The sequence below is a fragment of the Artemia franciscana genome, chromosome 11 (assembly GCF_032884065.1).
Source record: "Artemia franciscana chromosome 11, ASM3288406v1, whole genome shotgun sequence".
Taxonomy (NCBI): domain Eukaryota; kingdom Metazoa; phylum Arthropoda; class Branchiopoda; order Anostraca; family Artemiidae; genus Artemia; species Artemia franciscana.
Window position 1 is genome coordinate 46,530,839 of NC_088873.1, and position 27,800 is coordinate 46,558,638.

The 27,800-nt window shown below is 36.3% G+C and overlaps 1 protein-coding gene across 1 annotated transcript in view; it reads left to right on the top strand.

The window, feature by feature from the left end:
* Nucleotides 1-3,283: 3,283 nt before the first annotated feature.
* LOC136033301 (DNA repair endonuclease XPF-like) overlaps nucleotides 3,284-27,800 on the top strand; it is a gene marked incomplete in the record, with an annotated part of 109,126 nt that continues 84,609 nt past the window's right edge. Inside the window, 2 exon segments of the mRNA XM_065714072.1 lie at nucleotides 3,284-3,408; nucleotides 24,118-24,297. Coding sequence (XP_065570144.1) covers nucleotides 3,341-3,408; nucleotides 24,118-24,297 — 248 coding nt within the window.

Below are 27,800 nucleotides of genomic sequence, written 5' to 3' on the forward strand. Positions count from 1 at the left end.
CATAAATACGAGAAATTTTTAACTTTTTATGAAGAAAGACCGCTTTTCCAATCTTTTTGATGCAATTTATTGTCAAATAAATTTGAATAGGAGTTTATCTTGGATCAATGTGTAGGTGTACAAATTAAATTTAATACATCCTCTGATAAATTCAAAATTGAAACTGACGGCATATATCAATGAAAAGATGCAAACAATGATTACTTTAAAGAAAGTATAAAATAACAGGTAATATTGCTAAATAGAATATTCATATTAGACAAAACTTCTACAAAGAGAATATACTTACGAACAAAATGTTGGGCTAGTTTTTTCAACTCAATTGAATGCTTAATTTGTCTGATCAATACTGCTGCATCCTCATCAAAAATAGTGGCTAAAATTGCAATTTTTTGGAAAGACTGCCCACATGACAGCTGTGACCAAAAAATGGTAAAGGCTCCTCCGGCGTCAAGGAGAATTGTCATCTATGTCAGGATTAGCCTAATTACTAAATAGGTTCTAATAGATCTTTGCAGTGTTTCCACTTTTACCGATTTTCCGGGAGGTCTACCGAATTTCTAATCCATCTCCCGACAAAAAAAGAGGACACCGAAACTACCGAAAATCTCCAGAAAACTTAATCCTGGGAAATGTTACTCTGTGGTCATTCTTTGTTGTTTTTTTTTTACATGGCTTTTGTCTATTTTGTTTTAGGTATTTTTTTTCTGGGGCAAAAGAACGCAGCCACGTCACAGGCAGTTGAGGTAAGACAATTCAAATTTGTTGGTACATGTGTAAACGCTGCACACTATCCATACCACAGTGGCTGCATTGATTTTCTGTTTTGATCGTTTAAACACCTTCATGGTTTCTAATTAACTAATTATTTCAATTCACAAACTTACCACAGGTGTCGGCTTGCATCAAGAAGATAGGAACAGGGTGAGAATTAGTACTATGTGGATCCAGCTGATTCAGTAGGTTCAAAACGGTTAATAGTTACTACAAGTTGAAAGAAAAATGGCAAAAATTAGACTTTTTTCTAGGTAGTGGTAGTGGATGGTTTGATGAAATCTCTTGCCCCAGTCTTATGTGTTTGGTCTGATTTTCAGACTTAGTTTGTCAGTTATAAACTCAAGAGCTACATTAACTCACATAGCACTCCTGTAATTGGTAATTCTTTTATGCTCCTTTGGTTTTTGCAGTTGAATTCACATACCAATCTATACCAAGACTTGAACCGGATTGAATAAATGGCAATTTCAACCCAAAAGCTTTAAATACCTCTACTAGTTTATCAGCCCACCTATCTTAGATTAAGGTAAACATGTTGCTAATGGAATAAATGAATGTCCTTTCACCTTCACCTGCTCTAGAATCCTACAGGAAGGGACTGTTACCGTGAATGCTAAGTAACTCGAAGTGGACCTTAATCTCCAAGATATCTGATTAAAAATGCTCAGAATTAATAAACAGATCAAAAACAGGCTCCTGGTCACGCTTTGTATTATTTTTTGCTGTTCACACTGATTTGTAGGCACATTTTTTAAGATAATTTAAGGGTAGTTGGACTGTAAAGATTTTGTCGTAAAGTCTCACGACCTCCAAGTATGTTCAAGAAGAGGAAATGACCGTTGATCCTGAAAATTGTTTGCAGCACCTCCCTCTGAAAAATATCTTCCTTGGCGTAGATGCGGCGGAAGAAATTGCCAAGTTGACTAGTGACACGGAAATTAGTGATCAGCCAGACGAAGAAAAGGAGAAACTAAAATACGAGACTGAATAAAATTTATTTGCCAGCTCGCTAGTTTTATAAAAAAGCTATCTTTCAAATACAGAAAAAATTAAGCTTTGACGATTATATCTATGAGGTGGTTAGTTCTATTGAACCTGAAAACGCTAACTTACGAAACCCACTCACCCATGCTTATATCGAAGACGCTACTCGCTGCCAGGATGGTCGAGAAGTGCCATTGACAAAGAGTTGTGGAAACATTCAGAGAGTGTCAAACACGATGAAACAGTGACAGTGACAGCCGTGTATTACTGGAAATCAGCTTTGTGTGCGAGGGACCACCGTGGAAACAAACAGTTTCCGAACTTAGCAAAGTTTGTAAAGTACTTGTTTTCCTTGCCATTTTTGAATGTGGCTTCAGAAAGACTGTTCAGCTTACTTAAGGAAATAAAGACAGACTGAGCGTATCGTTTGGCAACGGTGACCCTGGCTTTCACTATTCAAACGAAACTTGAAATGAAACAATCCGGAGTTACCGCAGACACACTGACGGTTGACCCCTCAGAAGAAGCTAGAAGGAGCAGTAGCGTCTGCCAGTGCAGCCAAATTACTGCGTGATCAGATTGGAAGGTTCACATAAAAAGCCATGCGACAGAAACAAGTTAGCTACTTTCGTTTTCGTCATTTATCTTGTGTTTTGTCTTTTTCGCGTAAAGCCTTTTTTGTTCATTTTTCAGAGCAAAACGCCATTTTCCCTTTCTGTTTATGTCCTTCGTTTTCTTCGTTTTCCTACCTCAATTTTGACCAAAATAGTGAAACGACAGATTCTTTAAGTTCTTCAATTTGATTAGTTAATTCACAATACAATACGTAAAAACATTATAGCAGAACGAATAACGGATGATAAAACTCTGTTTTGCTTCCTGTCAGTCCTCTAGAGTTCGTTCTTACTGCTTTTTGTAGATTGGTCCTGACCGTTTTTCAGCCGTTTTAAACAGTGGTGGGAGATGAATGGCTGAAGTGAACGCAAATATTATTTTTTTTAATAAATGTAATGCAGCTTATGTATTTGAAAGTAGTGCTAATTTCATACTTTTTGCAGTTATATAAATATTAATGAAATACGACTTTGCATTTTCCCCTTATCATTTATTAATATCTGTTTGGGGATGGTGATAAAAAATTATCCACTTAACTCAGACTTAATGTTTAGAGGCCTGGTGTCTGGGATTCGTCCGGGTTTTCTGTCACCGTCCTGAACGTGGCAGGATGTAGTGTGGAGCCTGAAGAGGTGAGAAAAAGTAGGAATTGATGAAGTGAAATGTCTTACTTAACCAGCTTTAGAGTCAGAATGAAATACGACTACATTTAGTTTCAAAATTAAGTACATTTCCTTATTTTTTTAGCTTCTAGCTGCTTCCCTTTCTCAATTTTGAGAAAATTAATCAATGAAATCCCAGTTTTCTCATCGGAATTGCATCTAACTCATATAGATCTGCTCTCTAAACTTTTAGAATGTGGTACTTTATTACATTTTGTTTCGGAAAAAATTAAAACGCTGAATCTTCGGTTCTTTTCAAATATTGTGCATATGTTATTTATTCAATTTGGAAGTGGAATAAAATGCTGAGCTATGAGAATCAAATCATGCTGGATGTTATTCATGAAGATGGTCTGGTTATAGCGGCAAAGTTAGTTTAATTGAAAATGTATATTTTTCTGAGTCGCAACAGGGAAGGGGAGTAGTTACCGTGTTCAGTCTGTGTCTATTAACTATCCTAAGAAACCATTTGGTAAAATTCTATTTAATTGACTTCTTGCTATTTTGGAAAGGGTCTAGGTTAGGAAAATTTAACTTTCAGGGATGGGTCTACAGGCTAAAGTATGTCCCAGGAAGGTTTTTTGAAGTACCTACCTCCACTCCTTCTCCCTCTAGAGGGCCTTTCAGCTTCATAACTTTGCTCAATCCCATTTTATAAGGTTTTAAAGATATGCAAATACATTTCCTAAATTTTGAAGAAAAACATTGATATGGCTTCAAATTCTACTCAAATAACAGGAATTGTATTTTCAGAACTAAAAGCAGAGAAAAGACAACTAGTAACTGAGAATTTAGGTAAAATGATGTTTTGTCAAAATTTCAATAGGTATAGACCTGTTATGTAGGCAAATTACAGGGCCCTCTAGAGGGAGGAGGAGTGGATGTGGATACTTTAAAATATCTTCCCGGGACATATTTTAGCCTGTAGACACATTCCTGAAAGTTTCACTTTGCTAACCTAAACCCTTTCTGAAATAGCAAGAAGTCAATTAACTAGAATTTTACCAACCATTTACTGGCTAAAAAATTGTGTTTGTATACTTGTAAAACATCATATTCTGATTAACCTTTGAATTATTTGGAAAAGTTCTAGATAAGCCACTTCTTGCTATCTGGGAAAGTAGTTAGGTTATAAAAATGAAACTTTCAGGGATGGATATACAGACTAAAGTGTCCTGGGAAGCTAGGTTATTTTGAAGTAGCCTACCTACATCCTTTGATGACCTTCTGTGTTTTATTGAAACAAAACCTTGGAAGATAGATCTTGTGCTTAAATGAAGCAAAAGAAAAGTATTTTTTCAGATTCACAACTTTGCTCAATCCCAATTTATGAGGTTTCAAAGATCTGCAAATAGCCTACATTGGCTAAATTTGTAAAAAAGGTAATTTTTATATTAACAAACTGTTCAGGTAGTTAAGAAGTAAACTTACCTCTTTAGTTAGAAATGCATCCTGAATCCAAATTTAGCATTCATTTGCACCAGAAATAAACTTAACCCCCACCCCCTAGGTATACCAATTCAGGGTATATATTTGCATATTAGGGGTGTGTTGGTAAAGTTCAAACTTACCTCTAAAGTATGTTTATTTACATTGGAAATGAACTTTAGCCCCCCCCCTAATGTGCAAATATATAACCTACACTGAATTTGAATAATTTAGATAAGATGTTTAATTTCAAAAAAACATCCATCTCAAGTCCCAAAGAACCAAATTCACATTTTGGAGTCATAAAACCCAAAAAAATCATGAAAATAGCACAATAACTAAAAAAGTAGCTAAACAATGCCAAAAACAACAAAATCAGAAGGCCAAAGTCATTCATTAGTAAAAAAAGCAGCAAAATGTCACAAAATTAAAAAGGTAAAAACTAAAACAGAACAAAAAAGAGTAAGATAAAATTAGCATTAAAAAGGTTCAAAAGAGAACATATAAACTAGGGAAAGGGAACAGAAGAATCAAACAAACATAAAACTTGGGTATTGCCAGTACCAAAGAAAAAAAAATGAAAACTAATGGTTTATTTTATCAGTTATGAAGAGGACAAAAGTTTCTTCATACCTGGAGGCTAAGCAATGGATGGGTGACAAGATGGGAATGGGTTCAGAAACAATTCATGACAGGCAGTGTCTGAATAGAGAGTGTCTTTTAGGTAAAATTTTTTCAGAGTGAAGGTTTTTTGTTGCATTATTTTGCAAAACAGAGGCACATCATTCCTCTCCTGTGCTCAAGAGTTTCCAGCTTAGCCTCTTTAAAAATTATTCTAAGGGATCTTTTTTGAATGGATTCAAGTTTTTCTGACCCATAATAGGAAATACCAGGATGCCAAACTAGACAACCATATTCAAGATGTGGGCAGACAAAGCAAGTATAGATTCTTAAAGAATGGGAAGGGGGACATGAAATTTATTCAAGAGGTTAAGGAGAGACATGGAAAAATTACCTTTATGTATAATATCTTTAATGTGGATACCCCACTTTAAATTAGAGAAAGTTGTAACCTTAAGTAATTTAAAGGAAGACACAGAAATATCTAAGGGGATAGAGTTGTGGAAAAGAGGCGAGGTTTCAAGGAAACATATTGCCATCATCATAGATTTAGAGGAGTTTACTCTCATGTCTAAGACTGCAGCACCACCTGTGATATAATTGAGGATACTCAGGACTGCTTACTCAGTTTCAGTAGCTAATTTCAACAACCATTAGGCAATCCACAAATATACATCTGTCAGGAAATTCCTTAGCAAGTCTATTTATCATTACAGAAAAAATGGAGAGTACCTTTGGCAATGCATAATACACCTTGGTCAAGAAGGTTCATTTGTTGGTTTGAAGTCAGTTGAGAGACATGCTGAGGTAATAAAAAGTTAGAGGTAAAGGTCATACCAGGCAAAATGTTTGTTTCTTGTTGCATGAAGAATTCAGGTGGAGGTTTACAGGCCCAAGCTTACTTAGGCCTGGGATCTGATTTGAACCATGGCTTGCCTATGTACTGAGAATCTCTAGAGTGAGAGTGGGCTCCCAATCACCTTAAAAGGTTGAGGTTGCCCATAAAATATAAAGAATCAAGTTACAGGGAAACACCCTTATCCAGAGGAACTTGGTCAACAGACAAGGTCTGCCTTATACCAGACTAACCCTGTTTACCTCTAAACATCTTGACTGATATATTGTAAATAAATATTTTTTTATAAGGCAGCTTATACTTGACTTTTCTCAAATGCTATTCATCCTGCCAACCACCATTGTCACTCTGGCCATTCAACATGTAAGTTCTTCTAGGGTTAAACTATCCCTTAACAGAGTGGATCCAGGTTAGTGAAGTCTTCTACATCTTTTGAGTTTCTCCTGATGCTTGATGGGTATAACTGGTTTTCTGCAGACCAACCTTTGATGCTTCTTTTGAAAGTACATGGAGAGCCTTGTTGACTTTTTCAACTGTGTCTGTAAATAGGGCTATGCCATCAGCTAAATCCTTATCAATAAGCACATAAACCTTGTTTATGCCATTGTTTATGGTATGACTGAATATTTTTGTCAACACTGCCATTGAACCATTATAGCTTTAGTTTGAAGTGGTTGCACTTGCAGCTAAATGCAGTTGCATAAAATTGTTTTAGTACATGAAGAGATTTGAAAATTCATTCAAGTCTGAATTAGGCCCAATAAATTGTTGTTAGCACTTTTAATCCACCCCTGAGGCTTGTATGATTCAGTGAAGTACCAAGATTAAGTTTGATATAATTATTAATTAATTTTTTTAAAAATTATTGACAGAAATTTTGTGCAAAATTAGAAAGGTTTGAAAAATAAAAATAGAATTTGCAAAACAATTTAAGGAATAAACATGAATGATTTATGCTCTACAGTTTTGCATTGAATTTTTGTTCTTGTTTTGAAGCTCCAAATTCTGTTTTAAGTCATTTTTTTCGTACATTTGAAGGTTCAATTTTTTAAATTTAACATTGAATAATATACTTCCATGAATTGTTGGTGAAAAATGCTGTTTCTGGAAGCTAACAGAAAATTGTTAGTAACAAATAGGAAATTAGAACTAGGTAGTCTATCCATTGCCAAAATTAGAGCTGTGAAGTAAATTTTAAATTTGTATATCCACTCTGTCCCTTGATTGCAAAGCTATATAGATCCTGTGAAGATAGATAGGCCTATACTTATCTTAATTTTTCTAGTTGTTTATTTTTTTGCACAAGTTTAACACTTTGAGTCTCCTTTTCTTAAAACAATAGGCCTTAGTAAAAGTATTCCTAGGATTTGAGTTTGATCATAACACAAATAAGGTTTTTTGTTCAAAGTTATGACCTATTTTCAGTAAATTTGTCAAACTGGTTAATCTGGGAAGAATTTAAGATTAAAGGCTAAAAATAGCTTTTCTAATAAATCTTTGTTTTGTAGAACAATTTCTTAAAGTTTTATATACTTAGCGTACATGGTTTCTGAATTTCTTGATTTTCAGCTCCATGGCTTTGAAAATATATTTAGAGACATTGAAAATATAAATAGAGACATTGAAAATATATTTTTTGGTCATTTATAGGCTATAGTTCTATTTCTGAAAGTTTCATTCAAGCAACTTAACAACCAAGATAGCAAAAAGCTGTTGCCCTCTAACTTTGCTTTTGTATCAGATGCAGTTTTGTCAGTATTCTCTACCCAGCAGTACTATTCCTGCATATATTGCATATACTGCAAACCCGAGTTGTAGTTTCCCATGGGTAAATCAACCTTATTCTAACTCCATATCAACATTCTTATTAGTGTGAATGGTTTGTTAAGCTTATCTGAAACTCATTCAGATCTCACTTAAATTCCAAAGACAGTAATGGTTTAGAGGATAAACAAAACCACAAAGTGTTTTGTGCAACAAAATCAACCCATAACCTAAAAGGAAGAAGCTGGTATTTAAATTCATGAGCCCTGGGATAGGAAAATTTTATTAAAAAAAAATTAAAAATACTGCTACTAAAATACAGGTAAAATTTCAGTTTGGAAAATAAGATTTTATCTAAACTGTAGATAATAGTAATGGTAATCATTTCAGGGGTTGGCAATTGGCATTCCCTAGATTTGTAGACATACCTTATTTTTGTATTTTCATTTAAAAAGTAACTGAACAAAAAAAATGTTCCCTATTATAAGGTTTAGAAGTCTAATAAAATAAATGTGACTGGCCTTCTGTTTCAATTGAGCTGTTATCCAAGATGGCTGGTCCAAGGTAAAAAGTGTGCCTAGTGTGATGCATTGAATGCTGGTGGTTTGGCAGAATTTTACCTGCTGGGCTGATGATCATTATTTTTGTTTTCTGCTAGCTAATATGTAGTCCCACTTAGAGGGCTTCTTTTGGCAGTGTATTGAGGGCTGCCTCGAGGTGAGCTGAAGAGGTGCATATCAAGGCAATATCATCTGTGCAGTTGAAATTGACCAGGACTCTATTGCCATATTACAATCTGAATTGGAGCCGATTCATTGTTCAATCCATGACGTAATCAATCACAGCATTGAAAAGTTCAAGAGCAGCAACACCTTGCCTTACACCAGCACCTATTTCGAATAGTGGGCTTTGATGACCATTATCCTGGACATAACTTTTCATACTTGTGTAGAGCATCTTGAACAGGTGGCAGTATTTGTCAGGGAGACCTGTTTGTTGTAGTATCAACCAAAGAGACTGACAGTTGACTGAGTCAAAAGCTGCTTTAAAGTCAACAAAGGCAATATATGCTGTATGGTAGAACTCACAGGCTTTCTCAATGACCTGGTGAATATTGTATATCTGCTCGGTCGTCGATCTATTGGGCTTTAGGAATCTGGCAGCACTTAAGAATGAATTGGATACTTCTATTAAGCAACGTCATGGTGAATAGTTTGCCAGGAACTGACAGGAGGGTGATTCCTCTGTAATTCGAGCAATTGCTTTGGCTGCCATTGCGCTTCCATAGAAGAAGGGGTTTCCTTCCCTTCCATTCTTCAGGTATCAATTTGATTGACAGACAAGGGAGAACAGCATGTGAAGCCAAAGAAGCATTGCCAGTCCTCCAAACTTTAGCAGCTTGACAGTGATACTGCAGATTCCTGGTGCCTTGCTGTTCTTCATTCTCCACAGGGCATTTGTATCTTTTCTACTGAAGGAGGATCAGACTGTGATAGAGTTTCACACGTTGTTTGCTGAGCGGACGCAGTTAGGTTGGGATCAAGTTTGATTCTTTTGGCGTTTTGTACCTTTGCGCTCCTTCCTCCTTCCATGGATTAAGCTGCGCATTTTCATCTTCTGTTACTCTATAAGGGATGGATTTAATTGCTACTATCTTTGGTGGTATTCAATGGCTGAGGTCTCATACATGCTTGAAAAGCAACATGACGTCAACTTTTCGTGCTGCATCTTCTTGCTCTTTAGATTTCTTATCAGCAAGTTCTTATGTATCACAGTCAATAGCATCGTTTCTGATTCCGTTTATTCGTCTATAGTAGGGCTTATCTCTGGTCAGCCATGCTTTTCCAAGCTGTTCAATGACTTGCAGTGCTTCTTGAGATAGCCAGGGCTCCTTTGAATACATCTTACAACTGACATTATTAGTGGCAACCTCTAGTGCACTATTTTTATATGTCTGCTAGAACGTGTCCGGGTCAACAAGGGTATTCAGGCATTCAAAACTATTTTGAATTTTGACTGATTACTTTTGGAGGAATGCCTCAATTGTTAGTTTCTGGATGTCCAACTTTGGCTGGCGTCATTCTGAAGGCCTGGCTCTAAGATGCAGGCGGAAGTTTGTGGCAACTAATCTATGGTCAATACTCCCTATCTCAGCGCAACAATATGTTCTACAATTCATAATTGATGAGCGCCATCTTTGATTGCCTATGATATCATCACCATCCTTTTATTCATAACCCATCAAAAAAACTGGGCAGAAAAAAGACAGAGTAAAAATAAAGAAAAGAAAAAAAAGAGACAACAGAAATAAAAACACACTTTGACAACTACAAACAAGGGACAAGCAGAAATGACCAAAAATGGGAAGACTTCTGGCATTCAGTAGTGGAATCACAAATGCGCTTCTCAATAACTCCAGCTTATTTTACCAATTGATACTTTCGTTGCAGAAAGAGTTACTTGTCCAAGTTAGAAGTTTCATTAAATACTTTGCAAATTTAAAGTAAAGAAGATGAACTTGCTTTCTTTTGTCACAATTAAGGAAAGACCAAACAGGAGCAAGGGCAAATAAGTGAGCAACTGTTAGGCTATTGTATAAGTGATAACAGTGAACTCTACTTAGATACGAAACGTTTGAAGCCAGGGAGGAATATGCAGCTCGGATTATACTGGCATAGTTTTTAATTGTCAGGTTTACAGTTTCTTTCAGGTTTGCTCCAATAGGGATGCCCAGGTAAGTAAGGCTTCTACCAAAAGAAACCTCTTAATGAATTTCTATTCCCTTTATAGTTGAATGGTAGAACAACTGTTTTATCAGCATTAAAGCTCAAACCAATGTGTTTGTACTCTTCTTGGAGAAACTCAAAGTTTGAAGAACATCCTCGAAAAGTGCAGGAAAGGTTTAGTAGGTCATCTGCACTGGTAACACAATTATTAAACAAAACTGGAGAATTCAGAGCTCCTTGGCATACACCTTTCAGAATCGGAAATAGTTGACTACCATCTTTAATTCCAACCTTCAGATTTCCATACATGTATCTTAAACAAGTGATTACTGCAGCATCAGTACCTTTCAAAAGGGCCTCAAGCAAAATCTGCGGAAATATACACGAGTCAAAAGCTCTTGCAACATCGAGTGGACTTAAGACCAAGAAATCACCTCTTTCTTCAATATCCTTCAGCGCATTTATAAGGTGAAAGAGACCATGCTCTCTAACTAAGCCTTGCTGGTACCCAAACTGACGAGAAGGGGCGGAACAATTTTTTTCAGTGTCTCTTGTCAAAAAAGACTCAAAGAGCTAGAAAGTAGTACATGAGACTGTAATGGGGCGATAAGAACTGCAAAGAGAAGCGTCTTTTTTGCCCTTTTTAAGCATGGGAGTTATTTGTCCAATACAAAATTGCAAAGCGGCTACATACAAACAAGGATCGTCTGAAACAGTATTGCAAAATATTGCTCGATTAAAAAACCTGCAAGTTGCAGGTGCCTTGCTGAAATAGAATCAACACCAGAGGAAAATTTTTCTTTAATTTCCGAATCAAGGAGTGAACAGCACTTGGCAACACAACCAGGATAGATCTAGAATATATAGAATATTGAATATATTTATTCACCACAATAGCCAGAGCTAGCATTAGCATGTCATGACAAAAATAATTTATACCTTCAAAAAACACTCACAGGAAAATTTAAACAAACATTATATTAATCAAACACATATTAGTCAAACATTAAATATTAGTCGCGTCAATATTATTAAAATGACGGGTAAAATATGGAACAAATGATTTACGATATCTCTCAGTACTATAGGCTGAGCAAGTCAGTAACTGTGGACAATTCTTTTTTATTTGTCGGAGTCTAGTAACTGGTCCTTCAGTTGGGGGGCTTTCAAGGTTGGGGAGTAGACGGCAATGAGCTGGGGAATTCAAACAATTTAGTCCAAATCTATATATTAAACCATGTCTACAACTATCAAGTGAGTCCAAATTGAGTTGTTTCAGTGCATCCTCGTAAGTTGAGTAGTTTTGTCCAAGTATAATTTTTACAGCTCTTTTTTTGTATCGTCTCAAGTCTATCTGTTTGATCTCTTGTCAATCCCGGATGCCAAGCAGGGCATGCATACTCAAGAGAAGGTCTAACATAGCTGCAGTATACAGACTTTAAAACCTCGGTGGGTGTGCCAAATCTTTTTAGGTTGGAAAATGAATGTAAAAGCGAGGCGCCTTTTTTAGTCAGATAGTCAACGTGCGAATTCCATCTTAAATCATCGTCCAAAAGAATCCCAAGTATATTAACAGTTTTCATTGTTGGCAGTATGGAATTATGAGAAGAGTGGTTGTTACCCTTTAGGAAGAAAAACGTCATACAAGAGCTCTTAGTTTCACTGACCGTCAGTTTTACCTTTCCTAATTCAGCTTTTAGATCATGATAGATTTTGATCAAGTCAGACTGTGCAGTAGTCGGAGGGCTTAGCCGCAGTGATAAACCAGTTAAATCATCAGCAAATTTAAAACGCTCACGAATTGTTGTTAAGATACGGTTAAAAACAATAACAAAAGAAAGCGGGCCTAATTTAGTCCCTTGTGGCCAACCACAAAAAATATTTACAAATTCAGGTGGCTCATGATCAGGAAGTTGGACATACTGAGATCTTTCAAAAAGAAAACTAGCGAGCATTCGTACAACAAATGGACGGGCACCCATAGCCTTTGCTTCTTCCACAACTACATTATGATCAAGACTATCAAAAGCCTTAACTATGTCTGCAAATAATGCATCAACATAGGCCCCATTATTTTCTAAGTGCTTAAGGATAGTATCTAACAATGCAACCAAATAATTAACAGTACTATACCCTGATCTAAATCCAAATTGTTGGGGATGAATATTATCATTTATGTCCTCAAATAAACAATCAAAAATAAAACTTTCAAATACTTTTGAGAGAGCTGGAGTTTTCGAAATCGGCCTCATCTCGGTTATATCTTTGGGTGCCTTGCATTTGGGGATTGGCGTTACATACGCCTGTTTAAAAATACATGGGAAAACACCATCAATAAAAAACTGGTTAAAAATTGCTGTTAAAGGAGTAGATAAAAGATCAGCACACTCAATAATCAATTTAATTGGTATCTCACTAGGATAACTAGATTTACGAGAATCAAGTGCCTTCAACTTTTTAGCAACTGAACAAATCTCTAGTATAGGGATATTTGAAACTGAATCATTCGGTGGTAATTTTCTTAGTTGCGGATGAATTTTACAAATTGATGCAAAAAAGTTATTAATTTCACTAGGTAACAAGGGTTTACCATTGACATCTCTCAGTTCAACTCTTGTTACTTTTTTGCCGATAATGTTCTGAACTAAGTCATGGAACTTCCTTGGGTTGGATTTATGTATTTTGCTTATTATTTTAGATCCATACTGCTTACGTGAACATCTTATTTTATATACAATTAAACTTCTTACTCTTTTGAAATCTTTTACGGGTCCTAAGCCATTTCGTCTTATTTGAAAGAACATGGTCAAGGTGTTTTTAAAAAAAACTCCTCTATGTTTTTTTGGGAGTACTGAACTCCAAATATTTAACCCATTTTTTTCAGGCACACTAGCACTCTGGGCTTTGGTAGGCTTGCTGTATTTCCAGAGTTTGGAGGGGTCTTCAGCAATACGGATTACATTTTTCTGGATCAGCATTAACTTATGGTTTTTCAGTTCCTTGTTAAATTTCCGTTTCGTATGGAGCCTCAAGTCATTTACTAAGCCATCTCTCGGGCGACCACAGTCGTTCCAAATAGAAAAGGCCTTGGCTTGGCTGAATTACACGCATTCACTAGATCTCTGTTTTTGACCAATCTTCTAGCTGAGACTTTTTACGAACACGTCCGAAAGGAACGGTGCTTCTTTCAGCACGTGATTTATTTGTGCCAAGTAGGAAGTGAGCTCAACTGAGATGTTCTTTTTGCTTTGTGGTAGCACAGCACGATCGCATAAAAAATTGAAAGGCACTTTGATTTTGCTCAGCATGTCGTCACAGACTTTACTGAAGGACTCACTTAACATTTTTCCAATATCAGTAGGAAAACCAATTTGATTCTGTATTTTGAGCCATAGGTGGGGATGAGTAAAAGCAAGTACAGATAGGAAGGTCGTCAGAGTAGAATCCTTCTTTTAAAACTTTGACCTCGTGACTGCCAAACGACGCAACAACATGGTCTAAGTTAGAAGTTGAGGAAAGCGACCCAATATCCGCATTCGCCCGTCATTGCTATACCATGTTGGCTTATAGATATCTTTTGCTGTGAAACAGGGTATTGGCAATGACAAGTTCATGCATAGTTTACAGCTGGAGGAGTCGGGTCCCATTTTCGTTCAAAGAGTCAGGGGTAGTGGTCTAACTACATATTTAAAAGCTCCGCTGGGGTTAGGTACAACTGTATTTAGATCACCCATCACGGCCAAAACATTGTAAGGGGAAATCCGATGTAGAGCAGATGTCGGAGCTGAATAGAACTTTTTTGTCTGCTGGAGAAAATCTTTTATTTTTGACTTTTTAACTAAGTGTTGACTCTTTTTTATGTAATTTGTAGCCTACAATGAATTATGTAGATGAGAAGGTTGAGTTCTTTTGATATAATATATATATATATATATATATATATATATATATATATATATATATATATATATATATATATATATATATATATATATATAATCTTTGCCTTCTTAAATAGGAACAGGCCTACACTGCTGCTTCTACTGAAGGTTTGGCCTGACCAAATCATCTTGTGACCTGTGCTGGGGATTTCTTCATCGCTTGACGCCATCAGGTGTGTTTTTGTTATTCCAAGCCTGTCACTTCTGCATCTCAACATCTCAAGCCCTAGAAGGTCTTTGGATCCCGGGATATTCATGGTTAAAGCATTCAAGGTGGCTATTCTCAACCCACCTTGGTCAGCAAGGTTCAAAGGATTTCCGGGTGTATACCGAGGTCGTAATGAATTAAAAACAATAAGATCCTAGGCTCCAGTAACATTTCTTTTCGTAGTAATTATTTTCAGGTGGAGTAGTTTGCAAGTGCAACCGTCCCTGGGGCTGAGTTCTGATTATGAAACCCTGGAATGGTCTCCACCTGCACCCATGAGGTTGGGGCAATCCTGTTCAGGATGATTAGTTGGGGATTTAAGCCCCTTAAACAGTGGCACGTGGTCAGCAAACAAAGTTTGCATCCTCCCAGACGAGCTCTATTCACCACCTTCACCTCCTTCCCTTAAATATCAGTGAAGTTGCTCCATTAGAGGCCAGAGTACCGTAATTTTAGTTGGAGGAATAGCCAGTGTTTTACTGTGGGAAGATTCACTTCCAAAATGATCACCATTTCACTCACTGTCAATTTCAGAATTTGATCACAATTACAGTTTTATATGCCTTGTAAATCTCACTGTTTTATGTGTATGGTTTTTCCCGATTTTTATTAAGGTAAGCCTTGGCAAAATCAGAACAGATATTCACCTGCAAATTAGATCAAAATCTTAATGGGATATCCCTAATTTGAATGAGTAACAATATGGGGTTTGTTATGCCTATAATTTTAATTATTGTTGCACCCACATTTGGCTGCAACAATGCATTACCAAGTCGGTTTCATTCTTTACCAACAGACTGAAGGAAGTGGATTCTAATATAAGCTGAAATTTTTTCTGTGGTCTAAAAACAGATCCAGTCTAGAATCTTTCAAACTATATAAGTAGGGAAGGCAGGAGCTCGAAAGAACTTTCCTTGGAGCAAATCTCTTGGTTAAAATTTTATTCATGTAGGCCTACCTTAAACTGTTTTTATGGCATTTAGTCAAACAGTTCGTGGTAACGAACTTTAGTAAGGAGCGATCCGGCTCAATAGTAACCAAGACTCTAAAAAATTGAATTTTGATAGCAATAGCTACATCAAAAGAATCGCATTTTAATGCTGATTTTAAATATATAAGTTTCATCAAGTTTAGTCGTACCCATCAAAAGTTACGAGCCTGAGAAAATATGCCTTATTTAGGAAAATAGGGGGAAACACCCCCTAAAAGTCGTAGGATCTTAACGAAAATGCCACCATCAGATTCAGCGTATCAGAGAACCCAACTGTAGAAGTTTCAAGCTCCTGTCTAAAAAATGTGGAATTTTGTATTTTTTGTCAGAAGACAAATCATGGGTGCGTGTTTATTTGTTTTTTTTTTTCTTTTCCCCAGGGGTCATCGTATCGACCAAGTGGTCCTAGAATTTAGCAAGAGGGCTCATTCTAACGGAAATGAAAAGTTCTAGTGCCCTTTTTAAGTGACCGAAAAAATTGGAGGGCATCTAGGCCCCCTCCCACGCTCATTTTTTTCCCAAAGTCAACGGATCAAAATTTTGAGATAGCCATTTTGTTCAGCATAGTCGAAAACCATAATAACTATGTCTTTGGGGATGACTTACTCCCCCACAGTCCCTGGGGGAGGGGCTGTAAGTTACAAACTTCGACCAGTGTTTACATATAATAATGGTTATTGGGAAGTGTACAGACGTTTTCAGGGGGATTTTTTTGGTTTTGGGGGTGGGGTTGAGGGGAGGGGGCTATGTGGGAGGATCTTTCCTTGGTGAAATATGTCATGGGGGAAGAAAAATTCAATGAAAAGGGTGCAGGGCGCAGGACGAATCTGGTCACGTTAGAAAAAAAACGTCAAATTCAGAGCTTAATATACAATGCTGGGTGTTCGGAGCCTCTCTATTATGGAGTATAATTTGAAAATAACACAACTATACGAGCGATAAAACATATATACCACAACCTTAACTCAACTAACGAAAGAACTGCTAAGAGATAACACAACTATAAAGCGAAAACAGGTGAAAACTAACGGGAAAATAAACGAACCAAGAGGTGGAAGGGGCCCAGAGAAAAAATATAATCCTTTTCCAATTTTGAGCCTAACTTCCGCAAAGGAGTAATAATGTCAGAAGCCCCGAAATACCGAATTATTTTCTTTCAAACAGTTCGTGGTAACGAACTGTAGTAAGGAGCGACCCGGCTCAATAGTAAACGAAACTCTAAATAATAGAATTTTGATGCTAAAATATACATCAAAAGAATAGGATTTTCATGCTGATTTTAAATATATAAGTTTCATCAAATTTGGTCTTTGTCATCAAAAGTTGCGAGCCAGAGAAAATTTGTCTTGTTTTAGAAAATAAGGGAAAACACCCCCTAAAAGTCACACAATCGCAAAAGTCACACTAACAGTCACAAAAATCACACCATCGCATTCGGCGTATCAGAGAACCCTATAGCAAAATTTTCAAACTCCTATCTACAAAAATGTGGAATTTCATATTTTTTGCCAGAAGACAAATCACGGGTGCGTGTTTATTTATTTTTTTTTTTCCCAGGGGTCATCGTGTCGACCAAGTGGTCCTAGAATGTTGCAAGAGGGCTCATTCTTAAGGAAATGAAAAGTTCTAGTGCCCTTTTTAAGTGACCAAAAAAATTGGAGGGCACCTAGGCCCCCTCCCACGCTCATTTTTTCTCTAAAGTCAACAGATAAAAATTTTGAGATAGCCATTTTGTTCCGCATAGTCAAAAACCATAAGAACTATGTCTTTGGGAATGACTTACTCCCCCACAGTCCCTGGGGGAGGGGCTGCAAGTTACAAACTTCGACCAGTGTTTACATATAATAATGGTTATTGGGAAGTGTACAGTCGTTTTCAGGGGATTTTTTTTTGGTTTTGGGGGTGGGGTTGAGGAGAGGGGGCTATGTGGGAGGATCTTTCCCTGGAGAAATATGTCATGGGGGAACAGAAATTCAATGAAAATGGCGCAGGATTTTCTAAAATTACTATAAAAAAAACAATGAAAAAATAAACATGGAAAAGTTTTTTCAATTGAAAGCAAGGAGTAGCATTGAAACTTAAAACGAACAGAGATTATTACGCATATGAGGGGTTCTAAAAGTACTTTAGCATAAAGAGCGAGGTATTTAGGAGGAGATAAATACCTCGCTCTTTATGCTATAGTATTTTTAGTAATTTCAACTATTTATTCTACGGCCTTTCTGATTCAGGGGTCATTCTTAAAGAATCGGCACAAAACTTACGATTTAGTGTAAAGAGCGAGGTATTAACGAGGGTACAAACCCCCTCATATACATAATAAAAATTTAAGAATATAAAAGTTTGTTACGTAAGTTAATTCTTAAGTTACGTATATTTTTTACTAATAAAAAAATTCGTTAAATATTAAAATTTATTGTTGCCTTTTTGTGTAACCGAAAAATTGCATGGCAACTAGGCCTCCTTCCCCATCCCTTATTTCTCAAAATCGTCTGATCAGAACTAAGAGAAAGCCATTTAGCCAAAAAGGAATTAAAATGTAAATTTCGTTTTAATAATTTATGTGTGGAGAGCCAAAATCAAATATGCATTAATTCAAAAACGTTCAGAAATTGCATAAAAAAACTAGTTTTTCTAACTGAAAGTAAGGAGCGACATTAAAACTTAAAACGAACAGAAATTACTCCGTATATGAAACGGGTTGTCCCCTCCGCAATCCTTTCCCTTTACGCTAAAGTTTGACTCTTTACCACAATTCTGCTTTTTAAAACAATTAAAAGCTTTAGCATAAAGAGCGAGGGATTGCGGAGGGGACAACCCATTTCATATACGGAGTAATTTCTGTTCGTTTTAAGTTTTAATGTCGCTCCTTACTTTCAGTTAGAAAAACTAGTTTTTTTTTATGTAATATTTACCAAGTGACATGTGGCAATCACAATTTCTGTTCGTCTGGCGGTCTGTCTGTCCTGTTTTGGCTAGTTTGGGCACTTCTAGATAAGCTAGGACGATGAAATTTTGCAGGCGTATCAGGGACCTGACACAATTAAATTAAAAATAGTTCGACCATCTGGGGTGGGGGAGTGGGTGGACGGTTAATTCGGGAAAATTGGAAAAATGAGGTATTTTTAACTTACGAACGGTTGATCGAATCTTAATGACATTTGATATTTTGAAGGATATGATGTCTCAGAGCTCTTATTTCAAATCCCGACCTGATCTGGTGACGTTTGAGGGGTTAGAGGGGGGAAACCTGAAATTTTGGCAAACGCTTAGAGTGGAGGGATCGGAATGAAACTTGATCGGAAAAAAAGCACAAGTCCTAGATACGCGATTGACGCAACCGGAACGGATCCCATCTCTTTGAGGGAGTTTGGGGGGTTAATCCAGAATTTTTTTTAAAAATGAGGTATTTTTAAATTACAAACGAGTGACCGGATCCTAATAAAATTTGATATTTAGAAGGACCTTGTAACCCAGATCTCTGATTTTAAATTCCCACCGGATCCAGTGTCACTGGGGGAGTTGGAGAGGGGGAACCGGAAATCTTGGAAAACGCTTAGAGTGGAGAGACCGGGATGGAACTTAGTGGGAAGAATAAGCACAAGTCCTAGATACGTGGTTGACATAACTGGACCGAATCCGCTCTCTTTGGGGGAGTTGGGGCAGGTAATTCGGTAATTCGGAAAAATTAGAAAAATGAGGTATTTTAAACTTACTAATGGGTGATTGGATCTTAATGAAATTTAATATTTAGAAGGATCTCGTGTCTCATAGCTCTTATTTTGAATCCTGACCGGATCTGGTGACATTCGGGGAGTTGGAGGAGGAAACCGGAAATCCTGGAAAACGCTTAGGGTGGAGAGATCGTGATGGTACTTGGTGGGAAGAATAAGCACAAGTCCTAGATACGTGACTGACTTAACCATACTGGATTGGCTCTCTATGGGGGAGCTGTGGGAATTAATTCAGAAAAACTAGAAAATGATGTATTTTTATGTCATGGACGGGTGATCAGATCTTAATGAAATTTGATATTTACAAGGATCTCGTGTCTCAGAGCTCTTATTTAAAATCCCGACCGGATCCAGTGACATTAGGGGGGGGGGGGGCTGGAGGGGGAAATCGGAAATTTTGGGAAACGTTTAGAGCGTAGAAATCGGGATGAAACTTGGTGGGAAGAATAAGCACATGTCCTAGATACGTTATTGACATAACCGGACCGAATCCTCTTTGTGTTTGGGAAAATTGGGGTATTTACTAGTTTGGGCACTTCGAGATAAGCTAAGACGATGAAAGTTGGTAGCCGTATCAGGGACCAGGCTAGATTAAATTAGTAATAGTCTCTTCCCCGATTCGACCATCTGGGGGGAGTGAGCGAACAAGATTGCTGAGAACAATTTTATTTGCCTATAAAACAAATGATTGTTCTTCTTAAGTATGGCTTGTGGTCTAGGGGTATGATTTTCGCTTAGGGTGCGAGAGGTCTCAGGCTCGAATACCGGACCACCCCAATTTTTACATGAAAAAGATCCGAAACTAGATACGTGGTCGATATAGCGATCGCTGAAAGTTGGCAGGCGTATCAGGGGCCCGACTAGGTTAAATTAGAAGTAGTACTTCCCCTATTTGACCATCTGGAGGGAGTGGAAGGACGAGTAATTTGGAAAAATTAGAAAAAATGAGGTATTTTTAACTTGCGAAGGGGTGATCTGATCTTAATGAAACTTGATATTTAGAAGGATCTCGTGTCTCAGAACTCTTATTTTAAATCCCGACTGGATCTGGTGACACTGGGGGGAGTTGGAAGGGAAAACCGGAAATCTTGGAAAACGCTTAGAGTGGAGAGATCGTAATGAAACTTAGTGGGAAGAAGCTCTTGGCTCTTCCGACCTCGTCACAAGTGCCATATGAGCTCTTGGCTCTTGTTTGAGTTAGAAAGAAGTCACTGTTCTGCATCTCACCATGAAAATTATGAATTTTATAATGTCTAATAAGATCTGTGTATGATTCATTTGATATCTTAATTGTTGCAAAAAGTGTGTCTTCATCTATCTAGTAGCACATTATATTGCTAATATAATAACAAGGCTTCAGGCTTAAAGGGGCCCCTAGAGTTTGTAAGGTCCCAGATGAGTGCTAGAAGGCAGATGTAATCAAACAGTTCGTGGTAACGAACTATAGTAAGGAGCGACCCGGCTCAATAGTAACCAAAAGTCTAAAAAATGGAATTTTGATACCAATACCTACATCAAAAGAATTGCATTTCAATGCTGATTTTAAATATATAAGTTTCATCAAGTTTAGTCTTACCCATCAAAAGTTACGAGCCTGAGAAAATTTGCGTTATTTTAGAAAATAGGAGGAAACGCCCCCTAGAAGTCATAGAATCTTAAGGAAAATCACACCATCATATTCAGCGTATCAGAGAACCCTACTGTAGAAGTTTCAAGCTCCTACCTACAAAAATGTGGAATTTTGTATTTTTTTTGCAGGCAGATCACGGATGCGTCTTTATTTTTATTTTTTTTTTGTTTGTTTTTTTTTCCCAGAGGTGATCGTATCGACCCAGTTGTCCTAGAATATTGCAAGAGGGCTCATTCTAACGGAAATGAAAAGTTCTAGTGCCCTTTTTAAGTGACCAAAAAATTGGAGGGCACCTAGGCCCCCTCCCACGCTAATTATTTTACCAAAGTCAACGGATCAAAATTCTGAGATAGCCATTTTATTCAGCGTAGTCGAAAAACATTATAACTATGTCTTTGGAGACGACTTACTCCCCCACAGTCCCCATGGGAGGGGCAACAAGTTACAAACTTTGAGCAATGCTTACACATAGTAATGGTTCTTGGGAAGTGTACAGGCGTTTTCAGGAGGATTTTTTTGGTTGGGGGAGGGGTTGAGAAGAGGGGGACATGCTGGGGGAATTTTCCATCGATAATTTGTCATGGGGGAAGAAAATCTCCATGAAGGGAGCGCAGGATTTACTAGCATTATTTAAAAAAAAACAATGAAAAAATAAATATGAAAAAGTTCTTTCAGCTGGAAGTAAGGAACAGCATTAAAACTTAAAACAAACATAAATTATTACCCATTTGAGGGGCTCACCTCCTCCTAATACCTCGCTCTTTACGCTAAAGTATTTTTAGTAATTTCAACTATTTATTCTACGGCTTTTGTGATTCTGGGGTCATTCTTAATGAATTGGGACAAAATTTAAGCTTTAGTGTAAAGAGCGAGGATCTGACAAGGGGGCGAACCCCCTCATATATGTAATAAAAATATGAGAATACAAAAGTTCTTTACGTAAGCTAATTTATAAGTTACGTAAATCTTTTACTAATAAAAATATTCGTAAAAAATTAAAAGTTCTAGTTGCCTTTTTAATTAACCAAAAAATCGGAGGGCAACTAGGTTTCCTCCCCCGCTCTTTTTCTCAAAATCATTCGATCAAAATTATGAGAAAACCATTTAGCCAAAAAAAAAAAAAAAAATGTAAATTCAGTTTTAATTATTCCTCTGCGGAGAGCCAAAATCAAAACATGCATTGATTCAAAAACGTTCAGAAATTAAATAAAAAAAACAAGTTTTTTTAACTGAAAGTAAGGAGCGACATTAAAACTTAAAACGAACAGAAATTACTTCGTATATGAAAGAGGCTGCTTCCTCATCAACGCCCCGCTCTTTACGCTAAAGTTTTTCACTGTTTTAAAAAGTAGAATTGAGAGACAGAGTCAAACTTTAGCGTAAAGAGCGGGGCGTTGATGAGGAAGCAGCCTCTTTCAATACGAAGTAATTTCTGTTCGTTTTAAGTTTTAATGTCGCTCCTTACTTTCAGTTAAAATAACTTGTTTTTTTATTTAATCCTCATACATAAAAAGGAACAGAAAGGTAAAATCGAAGTTGTAGGCTCACCAGTTAGACCAGAATGGTTGCTAAGCATATGGAAGAAATTATCAATGCATATCTTTAATTGTTCAGAAACTACCAGACTTATTCACTCTGCTCAGTTTGGTTCTAAAAAGATTTAGTGACACATGCTAAATACGAGATGTGATCATCGCCGCATGTGCTTAGCGTGTGATCAAGCATGCTAAATACGAGCTTCATTGATAAGTAGTGGTTGTATGTTCTTAAGGACTTGTTCAAGCATGTATAACATTTTACCATAAATTTCACCATTCACTTCTCTCCTTACAAATTTTTCTGTTTACAAATCTTGGCTATTCAAAGATGACAAATATTTTGCCGATTTATGTGGTTGGATTGTCGAACATAGAAGTGTTATTATATGTAATTATGCCAAAAATGTGAAATGTAATTATATTTTTTCAACTTTTTCTTGGCAAGTAAATTGATTTTCATCCATGGTCATTGGGTATAGAAATTTCTTATTAAAATCCTAGAATCAAAGACAGATTTCATAGGCAAAGCTTAAATACTAATTTAGCTTCTTTTAATGATTTATTTGGCAGGAAGTACAGAATTTGATTGTCAAATTTTGGAATCATTTACGATAGTGTAGAAATTTTGGAGAAGGCTGTTCTAATATAATTTTGAGTCAATGTTTGCAATTTTTCTTGTCATCTTGGGTAATTTGTGGTAAAATTTTTAACAGTAAGGGTAATGTTAAGGACTCGTTTAATTGACCATATGTCAAATAATAAGCTCTACGAAAAATTTACGTAAATATCGCAATTTCATTTGAAAATGAGCCCCTTAAACAACCCTCTATGGTATTACATTCCCCCACTAGCAGTGGAGAAAAAATGGACACATATACTCGTGCAAAAAAACAATTTTCCTTATTGTTCAAGCCAGGGGAGTATCACCACTTGCTTGATGACACCTTAACTGACACCAATCTGAATGCAGTACACCTTTAAAGACATCTGTTGGCCTTTAATGGCTATAGAAAATAAATCTACTTGCCTAGTGTTAGATGTCACTAAATATTTCTGATATTTTTGAGTTTCGATAATAACAATTCGTTGAACTCTAGTTCAATCACAATGCCGAACTCTAGTTTGAAATTGTGGAGTGACATGCATGAGAGGCGTAGCATAAGGGGCAGATGATAACGACGGCAATGAAGGGGGGGGGGAAATTAATGCCATGTTTTTCTTCTCACGTAATTGTACTATCTGTCTTGGCTTTTTCTACAATTAGCCATGACTTGATGCCCACTTAATTGGACTATCTGTTTTGGCTTTTTCTACAATTGGTCATGACTTGACTTGCCCACAACTATTCCATTTTTAATTCAAAAATTACATAAAAATTATTAATATAAAAATTATATTAATTCAAAAATTTAATAAAAAAATTTAATTTCAAAATTATGTGGAATATATTTTTAGGTTCTTTGTTTTGTTAGGTGTGGGTAACACTCAAATAAATTTAGCATTTTTTTTCACTAGCTGTCCATTTGCAGAGCTCCTAGTTGAAGAGCTGGATGTTCGTCAGTAGACCCTGTAAACCAGTTAGCAGGTGTTTTTATTATATTCTTTTGAACTGAATACTAAAATCTATTCTTTCTGCTTCCAGAGGACTGGGCCTAGAACGAGTTTTTGTCAGTATATTGAAAGTCTATAGTGATCCTGGAAACCTTGTGCTAGTATTGGGAACCTCTAGTAAAGAAGAGGAATATTTTATATCTCAGCTTGAATCTCTTGATGTTAAACCTCTACCAAAGGTTATTACTTCGGAACTGAGTGTAAATGAAAGGTATGTGCCAAAAAGTTTTATTAATAGACTACAAATATGAGCAAAATTGCATTGAGAGACCCAACTTGTAGTTTTCCAGGGGTAGAATGCTCTTTATGTAATTATATTTCCCTTGGGCTCTATACGTTTCATTCTATTGTTGTTTTTTCTTGAAAGGTCTTTATATAAAGCATATTCTGCCCACAAAGGAAACTTGTGGAGGACACAAAAAATAGTACTGTGAAGGGTTTACACTATTCTGTGATGTTTGGGCATCTGTTATCCTAAGTGTGAATCTACTTTAAAAAAACAACGACAGAAAACAATCTTTCAACTGGGATATATCTTTTAATTTTCTCCCTCCCTCTAAAAGGAAGATATCTACACCTTTGAAAAAAAGTTATTTAGTCAATTATTTCATTTTAGTAGCACATAATTCATAGTTTTACTCTATGATTTCTCAGAAAAACACAAATACATTAATCTTTTGGCTTATCCATAGAAACGGATAGTGTGACAACCATGGATGAACAAATTTTGCTCATAATCCGATCTAGGATAAACCACTCAAAAATCAACACAAATATATTTTACCATGTATTTTCATGTATTTATCTGTTTTTTTTTCACAAAATCTTTCTGTCGGGCTATGACAACCCAATTAGTTGCTATTGTGTAGTATTGCTGCCAAGCATGTACATGTACTTGAACATGCTTAAATTTTAATTTTCTAGCACACTCAACTTACAATACTGCATAGCATATAATATAGTACTTTATACATTATGGTAGGTCCTCAAATCAATTTTGTTAGCACCCTTTGAAAAGGATTTAGTAACATACTACTGTGGCTGTTATATAGATTTTTAAAGAGGTTCAAGAGGTTAATTTTTAAAGATTAATTTTTAAAGAGGTTCAATAGATTTTAAAGAGGTTCATTGTTGATTCGTTTTGTATGGGAAATAAATATAAGTAGAATAATTTTCAGCTCTGTTTCTATTCTGTTATCGCAGTACTTTTTTTCATTTTATATTAACTATTATTTTCTATTTAATATATTGTCTTAAAGTTGAAAATTATAACAGCTTATAAAGTTGACTCAACTCTTTTAGAAATAGGACTAGGAAACACTGATCAAGGTATGACGTTCTACACAGGTATGACGTACACACTGTTACATCAGTATTATTTATCTGTTTTTTTTTCACAAAATCTTTGACAACAAGCCAAAAAGCCAAAAAGGCTTTGACAACCAAATTAGTTGCTATTGTGTAGTATTGCTGCCAAGCATGTACATAATTCTACTTGTACCTGCAGCAGGACCGATAGTTTCTGCCTCACCCAGCATCATAATAAAGCTTCTGAATGAGGATCTCCCATGATGACTGATTTGACGCCTTGGAGGACCACGGATACGCCTGTGGATAATCAAAAGTTTACTGCATTTATCAAGTAAAACGCTGCTTAAGAGAAAGAAAGCAAAATCGTCCCATTTTTGTTCAAAGAGTTGGCGATAGCTGTCTCTGAAAGTGTGGCAATGCTTGCCAGGTTGTCATCCCTCACATAGTTGAAATTTTAAATCAATACCCCCCTTCTCACTCTACTTTTATCTTGAGTTTTAGTGTTTATTTTGCAGTTGCAAACTTTGTAAGTCTTGCTAGCTAGACCTTTGTTTAAATTTATGTTCCCTGTTTTAACTTTCCGAGTTTTTATCGTTTTACTTTTTACTGATTGCAATTTTATGATTTTGTACTGACACTAAAGTGCAAATTTGGCCCTTTTGGGCTGTGATAGCCGTTTTGTTGAAATAAATCTCATCTTATCTCATAAAGAATAGAATGGAAGAATAGAGTATTCAAGGCCTGGACTTCGAGTAGACCGTGCCTAAATTGCTCCTCCACTGGCAACCGGATTGTACCCATCACCGAAAAAGACAGAAGGCTACTCACTGACGCCCTCTGTGCCTCTGGAGGAGCTAAGGCTAAGACTGGGCTTAGTAAATAGTAAACTCAACTTATAGGAATAAATATTAGTCAATCCCAAGCAATCAATAGCAGAAGTTTTTCTTTGGACTAAGAGAAGGGGGGGGGGGGCTCAGCCTCCCAAATATATCTGATGGGTCAGTAAAAAAAAAGTTGCACTGACTGAATCCATTAAATCATAGTATGAAGTTCTACAGTCTAACCTCAATTTTTCATCACTTGGCCAAATGTTGGATCATCTTGTTCCAAATGTTCGTCATCTTGACCAAGATGTTCGTCATCAAAAACCAAAATGTTCATCATCTTGGACAAAATGACAACCAGCTGGTAAACTTCTGTCTGCTTTTCTAAGCATCTTATGTAAGGTACCCCGAGTAAATTAAGAAGACACTCCTCTTTAGAAACATATCTAAATAAGATATGACCTGGATTGAGATCTAGAAGCCCAGGCGTAGTGGTCATTTGGACTCCTGTTGGGGCAGGAGAATTTCCCTTAACCTCATTCGAGCAGGTAAATATATATAAACTAATTTTTAGTGGGATTCAAATTTTTGCTTGTTCGTCATTTAAAAGTTTTTGTGCTGGTAGTATTCCATCAGATTGAATATATATTAAAGTTTTTCTTTTGTTGTATTTAGTCCTTCGTTGTCGGTTGAATTGGACAGAAATGTTGGTAGTTATAATTCCGTGAATTTTTAACTATCCAGTTGCTTTCGTTTCGCTAAGCTTTGTATGTTTAATTCAGGACTATAATTCAGCTTTATTTTGAATGTTTATCAAGTTTCTTCTTTTTTTCTTCTAAGTTATTGCTCTTGTTTTTGATGGACGGCTTTGGAGATTAATATATGTTTTCGGCCCCATTAATATATGTTTTCTTAGAAATTTAATGACTAGGCTTGAAAACGAAGAAATGGGCGCTGGCTACGACTAGTTTATTTGTCTATATAAGTGTTAAAGGGAGTTTTGATGAAGAGCACTATTTCAAGTTAGATTTACCAATTAAATATGTTAAAACATGAATGTAGGTGGGAGCTGATTTTCTACCACTTATAACAAATCGGTGGTATAATAATTTTCCAAATAGATTATGAATTTGCCCACTTTACGGTGTTTTAAGGGATTTATTGGGACATTTTCTTTTTAGGTGCAATGACTTGGCAAATCTAAGGGGGATTTGTTTAAAGGTGAGAATAATGAGCTGCTATTGGGGATCCTTAAATCAAAGTCTCCTAGGTATAGTGGCAATTGGTAATTTCATTTTAAAGGGTTTAAAGCAGCGGTTTCCGACCTTTTGTACCGCCCCCCCTTAAAAAATAATTGGTGCGCCCCCTTTAAAAAACAAATTGTTGCGTCCCGTTAATTTATCTAACAATCAAATTTCCTAAATACTCAACTGATATTATAATTTATTTAATGGGATACATAATAATATACAACACTATGTAAGAATTTAATATATTTATTATAAGGAATATAATAACAAAACAAAAAAAGGAGCATATAAAATACCACTGCAACATAAAAGTTTAATGCCACGAATGA